The sequence below is a fragment of the Rhinoraja longicauda genome, chromosome 36, assembly GCF_053455715.1.
Source record: "Rhinoraja longicauda isolate Sanriku21f chromosome 36, sRhiLon1.1, whole genome shotgun sequence".
NCBI classification, from domain to species: Eukaryota; Metazoa; Chordata; class Chondrichthyes; order Rajiformes; family Arhynchobatidae; genus Rhinoraja; species Rhinoraja longicauda.
Window position 1 is genome coordinate 18,177,495 of NC_135988.1, and position 10,209 is coordinate 18,187,703.

General features: G+C 40.8%; 1 protein-coding gene across 2 annotated transcripts in view; it reads right to left on the reverse strand.

Moving 5' to 3' along the window:
* Window positions 1–8,660, reverse strand: part of tia1 (TIA1 cytotoxic granule-associated RNA binding protein) — a 29,302-nt gene extending 20,642 nt beyond the window's left edge. The window contains exons 1-3 of one of the 2 annotated variants that reach the window (XM_078429010.1): window positions 8,410–8,660; window positions 3,667–3,763; window positions 1,347–1,442 (exon numbers count right to left, since the gene is read on the reverse strand). In XM_078429010.1, coding sequence (XP_078285136.1) covers window positions 1,347–1,442; window positions 3,667–3,763; window positions 8,410–8,444 — 228 coding nt within the window. In that variant the 5' untranslated portion in view covers window positions 8,445–8,660. Of the gene's footprint in view, window positions 1–1,346; window positions 1,443–3,666; window positions 3,764–7,946 lie in introns of both variants that reach the window. The other variant, XM_078429011.1, reaches the window with a different exon arrangement.
* Window positions 8,661–10,209: the final 1,549 nt, after the last annotated feature.

A 10,209-nucleotide genomic window follows, 5' to 3' on the forward strand; every position in this document is an offset into this window, starting at 1 on the left:
CACAATACTCCAAATGCAGCCTAACCCAAGTCTGATAGAGCTGCACCTTGATTATCTGACTCTCATACTCAATGCCCTGATCTATAAAGGTGAGTATACCTTTTATACACCTTCTTTACCACTATCTACTTGTGTTGCCATTTCTGATGCACACTGTTCATGCTAGTTATCTGGAGTGGAACCCGATCATAACCTGGGAATAATCAGTATGATACTCAACTAAGAAAAGTTAAGTCACACGTGAAACCAAAAAGTGGCGGCGCCTAACGGCTGCGGCTCGCTAGCAGTCTGTTCGTCTTTTTCCCTCTTTTTTTTTTGTTGTGTGTCGGTGTTGGGATGGTTTTTATATATTTTTTTGGTTGTGTATGTGTGGGGGGTGATGGTGTGGGTGGGGGGGTGGCGGGGGGGGGGGGTGGGGGAAACTTTTCTCTTCCTCACGGCGCGGGGTGCGGCTCGGCTGCGGGGCCTAACATCGCCCGGTGCGGCTCGGCCGCTGGACTTTACATCGCCCGGTGCGGCTCGGCCGCTGGACTTTACATCGCCCGGTGCGGCTTGGCCGCTGGACTTAACAGTGCCCGGTGCAGCTCGGCCGCGGGACTTAACATCGCCCGGTGCGGCTCGGCTGCGGGACTTAACAGTGCCCGGTGCGGCTCGACCACGGGACTTTTCATCGCTGGTGCGGCTCGGCTGCGGGACTTAACATCGCCCGGTGCGGCTCGGCTGCGGGACTTTACATCGCTGGTGCGGCTCGACCACGGGACTTTACATCGCCCGGTGCGGCTCGGCTGCGGGACTTAACATCGCCCGGTGCGGCTCGGCTGCGGGACTTAACATCGCCCGGTGCGGCTCGGCCGCTGGACTTTACATCGCTGGTGCGGCTCGACCACGGGACTTAGCTGCGCAAGGCTTGGTCGCGGGGCCTTTCATCGCCCGGCTCGGCCGCGAGACGTTTCAGCGCCCGGTGCGATTCGGCCGGGGGGGACTTCCATCCCCTTGCGGGGACTGTGCGGGTCGGTCGGGGATGAGCTGTCTGTCCGTGGGCGTGGGGAAGAGAGTGGAAGTTTTGTTGCCTCCATCACAGTGAGGGGGTGTTTGGAGTCACTGTGATGGACGTTTGTGTTGGGGCTATGGGTCTTGTGTTCTTTTTTTTCTATGGCTGCTATGTAGTTTCGTTCGGTACTTCGGTACCGAATGACAAATAAAGCTCTGTTATACTGTTATACTGTTATTGAAATAGTAATAAAAAGTTTCAGACAGAATTTTCCCCAATGACAACACAGCATTAAAAAAAGGTCACATGTTCCCTTTCAATTACCACTCACCCGTTAGACTAGATGATAGCTTACCTTACCCATAATTTTACGTCCGTTCATAGCTGCTAATGCTGCTGCTGCATGCCGGTGCTCATAGAATTCCACAAAGCAATAAGGATCATTGCCAGTCTGTTGGAATAGGAAAAACAGATCGATACTATCAATAAGATTTTTGAAAGAAATGGGTGGAAAAACCAGAACAGACGTCTGTTGCCCAATACGACAGATATCAAAAGTGCTCTATTTTAAAGCGACACAAAACTAGCATCAGCTAACTTGGATCTAACTTACTCTGGCAGTTAACTAGATTCAAATTTGTTTTCTAAATTCAATTATGTCTTACCGAACACAATGAGTGTACACTCAAATAGTCATATTTCTTATGAATTTTTCTGAGTGTGAAGAATGGACCCAATCTGAAACTTCGACTATCCATGTCCTCCTGAGATTCTGCATGACCTAAGTTACTCCAGCTTTGTATGATTTACTCCTGATTCCAGCATTTGCAAATTCTTTTGTCAGTCATATTTCTTTTGCAGGTTTGGGCAGCCACGGACGTGTATTTCACCAGATTCGGATACATATAGCAGGAGCTCTTGGAAAGGAACTTTCAACTTTTTTAAGCAGACTCATTGAAGCCAAGGCTTATTTTTTAGCAACCAATGGATTACCCCGTTCAGTGCTCAGAACAGGCAGAGATGGACCAGAAACCAACTGCACAAGCATCCTTCATGATCACAGAAGTGAAAAATAAATAATTGAAATAAACATAACAGAGGTAGAAAACATTGACAATAGACAATAGACAATAGGTGCAGGAGTAGGCCATTCAGCCCTTCGAGCCAGCACCGCCATTCAATGCGATCATGGCTGATCACTCTCAATCAGTACCCCGTTCCTGCCTTCTCCCCATACCCCCTCACTCCGCTATCCTTAAGAGCTCTATCCAGCTCTCTCTTGAAAGCATCCTATGAACTGGCCTCCACTGCCTTCTGAGGCAGAGAATTCCACACCTTCACCACTCTCTGACTGAAAAAGTTCTTCCTCATCTCCGTTCTAAATGGCCTACCCCTTATTCTTAAACTGTGGCCCCTTGTTCTGGACTCCCCCAACATCGGGAACATGTTTCCTGCCTCTAATGTGTCCAATCCCCTAATTATCTTATATGTTTCAATAAGATCCCCCCTCATCCTTCTAAATTCCAGTGTCCAGTTGATTCATCCTCTTTACCAATTAGAGGTGAATGAAAATGAACTTTGACACAAAATTTCCCAATTCTTGTACGAGAGATAGTGTAACAAATGGTGATGTCACCTTTCACAAGCAAAATCAAAAAGAAATGACACCAGTGAGTAACCCCTTCAGCAAAACTTGAGTCATAGAAGTAACAATTCTCTCCTTAAAAAGTCTAAATCTATCTGAAACAAATTGTGCAATCGTTTGTAAAATGATAAAAAAGTTTTTAAGCCTACTCTCATCTGAGATTGTTATAATTTGTCCTACAATCAGTAGAACTGAAAATCAAAGACAAAACTCTGGGAACTTTAGTTATGGATTCATAGAATTATACAGCATGGAAACAGGCCTTCAGCCCAACATGTCCACGCCAACCAGGATGCATATCTAAATTAATTTCATTTGCCTGCATTTGGCCTGTATCCCTCTAATCCTTTCCTAACTATGTACCTAACTAAAAGTATTTTAAATGTTGCGATTGTTCCTGGCTATACCTCTTCCTCTGGCAGTTCATTCCATATACCCACCATTCTCAGTGTGGAGAATTTGCCCCCAAGGCCCCCTTTAAATCTTTCCCCTCGTACCTTAAATCTCTGCCCTTTTCCCTCTTCCCTGGGTAAAACACTATTTTATCTATGCCCCTCCTTGGTAAAATCACCCTGCAGCCTCCTAACCTCCAGGGAAAACAGCCTGGTCCCAGCCTATACAATTTGCCTTTGTAACTCATGCGCTCCATTTCAGGAAACATTCTGTAATTTTTTTATCGGCACCCTCTCTAGTTTAATCATATCCTTTCTATAGCACGGTGACCAGAACTTCACACAATATATCACTGGACCGCTGTCCTGCCATTGGCACAGCTGTTCTCACAGCAGACAGACAAGGTGTTCTTGTTTTGCGTCCTGAAGCACCTGGCAAAAGGCTTTGAAGGTGCCAGGATCTTTCTGGGGCAGAGGCTCCACGTTAGGGCTGAAGGAGCTACTCAAAGAATAATTTTATGTTATCACTTTTCATGTACAGTCTCAACAATATTTGGATTGCCTCTTTTGTGTCAATGTTGCATCTATTAACAAACAAATGCTAATCAAAGATTCTTTAAAATGGAACGCCAACACACCTCAACAATCATTTTGCAGCTTTTGCATGGTCCGATTTGGCTGAAAAGTTGAAGAATTAGGGCTTCCGTCACATCTCTTGAGAGATTCCCCACATATCTATAATAACAAATATAAAATATAATTACTTAGAAGAGTAAGTGTTCTGATAATTACTAAAGAAACCGGCAAATATTTCCTACTACATCTTTAAAAACCCTATTGTTCTCAAAAATTGAGCAGCCCACACCAATACATATCCAAATAATGGTGCAGTTACGATACTTCTACTTAAAATATCCATCCAAAAATGTAACAGCTGATATTTACAAACTAACTCCATTAAAACAAAAGTTTATTGACTTAAGGGAGGAAAAAAATGGTTCAAAAAACAGAATAGAAATGGCAATTATTTGGAGAGATCTTTGTTTAAACATAATTAAATAATGAATAGCAATGATTCAAGGAATGTGAAAAATGGAATTAAAATATGTTCCAATTGCTACCATTTTGGTCAGGATTATGAGAGATTCATTTTATTACACGGGGCTAAAAAGTTTTGTGTAAACGATCACTGGAATCCATACATATACCTATAAATTGAAGGGAGAAGGAATAGGAAAACAACGCTGTCAAATGCTGAAAGGATAAATGAAGTTGGGAAAACAAGATTAATTAGCAGCAAATCCATCAGGAGACAAACAGGTTTTCAAATAATTATACACCAAATTAATGAACATATGGAGACAGGGTTTTCAACTTAAACATTCCACTTCAGCATTTAATTTCTACAAACATTTCTCCTCTGCTGATGACTTGGTGTTTCTTATTGAGACAATGTACACTTGATGCAAGATGCACTTTGATCTGCCTGTCATAGAGACATATAGTGTGCAAACAGGCCCTTCGGCCCAACTTGCCCATGCTGACCAACATGCCCCATCTACACTGGTTCCAACTGCCTGCATTTGGCCCATATATCCCTCTAAACCTATCTTAACCATGTACCAGTAGACCAATGCATAGATAACGATATTTTTGAAATAAGAAACAGTTGTGAGCAAATATCCTCGGTGCAAATCATAGCATGCTTTCCTTCCTGCTCTCCTGAAGGCAAAATCGTACCAGGATATGGCTCTATGACTAGTAGCAATTCTCCAGTGCTTTTCATACGAGCTTTAATAGTTTGTTCTGGCAGATCATTTGTCTCCAGAGATCTGATTATATTCACACCTGGCACACATTCCTATACCTTCCATTTAAGCAAACAGCAATTTGGAACAAAATTGAGTGCCCCAAAACCACAGCACTACATTTGTGCACTGAATGCTACAATTACATTACATCAATTAACTGTTTAGGCTGGAGATTTGTCAGGCAAAAGCAAAAATGAATAATCACCCAACTGTTATATTTACTCAATGAGTTTTTGGGAAACTAGTAACTATTTTTAAGTAGCATGAAAGGTCCTTGCATCATTTGCAAAGACAGGTGTGAACCAATAATCATTTCATAGCAATGAATTATTGTTAAACACAGTTCTCGTTTTACCAAATCCAAAGCTAATTTGTTCACCAAGTCTCAAATTCATTCTACCAATTAAATTTGTTTTCCTCGAATAAATCGTTTTGCTGTGACGAGGAAATCATTGAAAGAAAACTTTCCCAATTAAGCATCCATCTCTCAACATTGCAGACATTATCAAATTGCAAAAGTACCAATCCGACTGACACACAATTGCCATATAACTAGTTAATTTCAATAATTTAACTGTCTGAATCTCAGACTGCTGCTTTGTGCTTGCATTGTTATCAAAATATCGAACACAATTCCTAGTTTGGAATAAAAAAACACTAAGAAAGATATTTGGTGATCTGTGCAATTTACCTCAATTACACACAAAGGAATTAATTCTTCCAGACACGCACTTCACCCTCAAGGGCCTGTTTCCATGCTGTACAGCTCCATGACTACAGCAGTCAAGCTGCCTACCTAACCAAAAAGGACCTAATACAATCCATTTCTTTATAAAAGAGGCTCAATATTTGCAACTTTTTTAAATGACTAAAAAAGGTAGAGGCCATTCAGAATACTGATCCATAATCCTGCAGTTTACTGCTGTTAAAGTATGAAGCCAGAGTTGTTTAAACAAAGGGGGGGGGACAGCAAGACACAACAGCAGGTGAGAAGGGTTCACCTGTGCACCTTGCAAATTGAGAGTGGGGTCAGAAGCTGGGGCTCTAAACATCCAGGGAGATGATGGGAGCAGGGGATGGGTTGGCAGGTCAGTCCATTCACATTCAGTTTACATTTTATATACAAAATGCTGGAGTAACTCAGCAGGTCAGGCAGCATCTCGGGAGAGAAGGAATGGGTGACGTTTCGGGTCGAGACCCTTCTTGTTACATTTTATTTTATTTTTTTTAAGTTTCTAGCAATCCTTGCTTTAGAGAAGCGTGTCATTAGTGGGCCAGGGATGTATTGTCCTTTCGTTATCATGTGACCTCTGTTGACATGGAAAAACAGATAATTCAGAAAGGCTCTGGAACCGGGAAGGAAAACCAGTGATCCATAACTTCTTCCACGGTACTGAAAAAGTTGAATGGTTAATTATAAGCAAATTATAAAAGAGTAAGATCATAATAAACAAATGAATGTGGACTCTTGCTGAATCTAAATATCTGACCACAAACAGGTAGCGCCAAAAATAACATTTTCTTTTACAATAATTTGAGATTCTGTCCCTGAATCCATATAAATAGGTAACATAGAAACGCTGGTGTCCAAACTTTTGAAAAAAGAGCAAATACCTAGAATTATTCATTCTATCAAATTCTTTTTATTTGTGGTTTTGCAAGCATTATACCAAATTATTACACACCTGGCAGGACACTGACACTCGGAAGAAGTGCCTCGACCCGAAACATCACCTATTCCTTTTCTCCAGAGATGCTGTCTGCCCCCCTGTATTACTCCAGCTTTTTGTGTTACCTTCAAGACAGCTTTGACATTGTCTACCTTTTGACATCAAGAACTTTTAAAAATTAGCTTTCTAATTTATATTGCTCTCCAATTAAATATTCAAACATTTCCCTATGGTCTCACCCGCTCTGTAATTCTTTAGCCTTACAAATCTGCAAAAATATATGTCATGGCATCATTTATCGTGATGCATTTATCTGAAGCTTCTTGGGCTTTTTCCTATGTATTAACACAATGCAATATAGCAATTTGTACTTATTAACAAACATGATTTCAAACAATTGCGGTCCATCAATTGGGAGAATAAAATCATACAAATAGGTGGATTCACAAGTGAACGCATTTCACTGAGCAGTCATCACCTTAAACAAAACTGAATAGATGACGTTCAGTTTAGTATATTGTCACGTGTACCAAGGTACAGTGAACAGCTTTTGTTGCGAGCTAACCAGTCGGCAGAAAGACAATACATATTACAATTGATCCATTTACGGTGTGGAGATCATAGTTAAAGTAAGACATTTTGCTGTAGGAATTTGAGATTTTAAAGAATGTGGAGCGATGTAATAAGAGTTTGTAGATCTGCTTCTGTGGCTAGCACACAAATAGCCGTCTGGGCACCATCTTGGAAACATTCTTATTCATAACTATACATATGTATGTATGTATGTAGGTTAATTGGCTGGGTAAATGTTTTTTAAAAAATTGTCCCTAGTGGGTGTAGGATAGTGTTAATGTACGGGGATCGCTGGGCGGCACGGACTTGGTGGGCCGAAAAGGCCTGTTTCCGGCTGTATATATATGATATGATATGTGTATATTCTGTACACTTTTCCTGAGATATCAATGGTCAGAATTTAATATGCCTGATGATTTGAAAACTAAAATTGAATATTCACTTTAAAATATCATTCAAAATTAGCTGTACTATTGTTCTGTCTGTATTTAATCACAATGTAATTCCACTATAATCTACTATATTCAACTCTTAATTGTGTAATCGGTCAGAGTCTTTATTTCAAAAACTGATGACAAAACAGGAAATGTTGATGTTGCAACATTACATTAATCGCCTTTCAAAGTCAATCGCAGCACAAACTAAATGAAACATTTGACATAGAGCTCAAGATGCTGCCTTTTGTTTTAAGCTCGGGTGTTTTCTTCTTAAAAAAATAACTTATTTAACCACCTGAACTTGACAATGGCCACCTTCGTTTCTGATATTAAACCTCAATAAGATTTTCGAACGAAATAAAGAGAAACATCGTCTTTTCACATACACTCAGGAGGTAAGAGAGAGCAAGTAAATCCATCACTTTACCCTTAATATAGACGTTTTAGGAAGTAGTTGAGTCACTAAATAGATGGAAATCCGATGTTGGGAGTGACAATGGGCAAAACTCGAGGATGAGCTAACTTTGCTGAAAGCAAATACTCCTTTCCACTTGGGAGGGGTGAGGAGAAATACTTTTCTTTGAGATGTATTATATTCAATAGACACAGGCTATGTGGGGAAAGCGCGGTTTGGGGGCTGACCGGCGCTCTGCTCTCTCCTGAGCACCGTCACGTCACCAAATAAAACCGGTTGACTTGAGGCCCGAGGCCTTGGGATGAAAATGACAAGGCCCCGAGGCAGCAGGGAGTCGGGTCTCAAACCCGGTTTAAAGCCTTCCCCTGACCCCAAGCCGGGTGCCTGGAGAGCTGGGAGGTCGGTTGATTGTTTGTGTGGTGGAGAAGTGTGGAAGGCCTCGACCACTCCCTCCTTCCATCAGCCGCGTACTCACAGGGTTCTCGGCTGCCCGTCGTCCTCCATCATCATGGTGGGAGCGTCGTGTGAGCGCTGAGAGGGTTCAGTGAGTGTGTTTTTTAAAAAAAAACACACACAGTCAATGTTTTGTTTTCTTCTAGTGTTTAAACTAACACGGTCCTGCCTGGGGTTTTATTGGAGGAGAGCGTCGGAGCAGCAGCCGAACAAAGCCAGAAAGAAAATAACTCCACAGACACAGGCAGAGAAAATGGCGGTCTGACCCGGCCCTGCCCAGTGCGCCTGCGCGGGCTCCCCGAACGGCGGCGCGCGGCGCGCGACCCGCCACCATCAAGTTGGGCAAAACTTTGCAGAAACTTTCAAGTCAAGTTTATTTGTCACATACACATACATACAAGATGTGCAGTGAAATGACATCTTGTATGTCATAGATGTTATACAAGACATCTTGTATGACATCTATGACACTATTCACCCACAGTCCAACAATAAGAGCAATAAAAAAATTTTTAAAGCAATTTCACACACAATCACAAACCAACAGAAAACAAAAAAAAAGAAACATCCATCACAGTGAGTCTCCTCCAGTCACCTCCTCACTGTGATGGAAGGCCAGAATGTCTTTTCTCTTCCCCTGCCGTCTTCTCCCACGGTCAAGCTGTTGAAATTGCCACGTTCCAGGCCGCGCCAGACGGTGAAAGGTCCGCAGCGGGCTGACCCAAGCCCCGCAACAAGCAAGGCGGAATTATGTCAATTATCGTGGCATGCAGTTGAAGCAGAATATATTGCTATATATTTATCCATAGTATTGTAACCCATAGATGTTTTTATTATTTTATTTTGTTTTATTACTCAGTGGGACAGGCAGCATCTCTGGAGAGAAATAAAATGGGTGACGTTTCGAGTCGAGATCCTTCTTCAGACTATATAATGATAATAATAATAATAATAAATTTTATTTGTCATATGTAGGTTGGCACAGGGTCAACGGTACAATTAAATGTATTTTACAAGACAACGGGTCACCTCAGCAGTAATATTCCAAGGATAAATAAGTTTTTTTAAATGACATTAGTAAGGTAAAAAGACAATATTAAAAATAATCAACATATATGATTTGAAATGTGTTTATGAGTTCAGAAGCCTGATGGCCTGATTGATGGTAGAAATTATTCTTAAGTCTGGTGGTACGCGCAGCCATACTCCTGTATCGTCTGCCTGACGGTATATATATATATATATATATGCTGGAGTAATTCAATATATATAATGGTAAACACCCAGGTACTTATAAGAGACCACTCTGACAAATATGACAAATAACATTTATTATTATTATTATTATCATTATATAGTAATACAGGAGTATGGCTGCGCGTACCACCAGACTTAAGAACAGTTTCTACCATCAGGCCATCAGGCTTCTGAACTCATAAACACATTTCAAATCATATATGTTGATTATTTTTAATATTGTCTTTTTACCTTACTAATGTCATTTTTAAAAACTTATTTAGAAACTGTTCTTAAGTCTGGTGGTACGCACAGCCATACTTATATTTATAGCCATATATATATATATATATATATATAAATATACATTGAGAGAGTGATCTCTTATAAGTACCCGGGTGTTTACCTGAACAATAAACTGGACTGGACTGATAATAGTAATGCACTTAAATATAAAGAATGCTTATCTATTTTTGCTATCCACTTTGCTGCTGTAGCCCTGCAAATTTCCCCGTTGTGGGACGAATAAAGGATTATTATTATTATTATTATTATTATTATTATTATTATTATTATTATTATTATT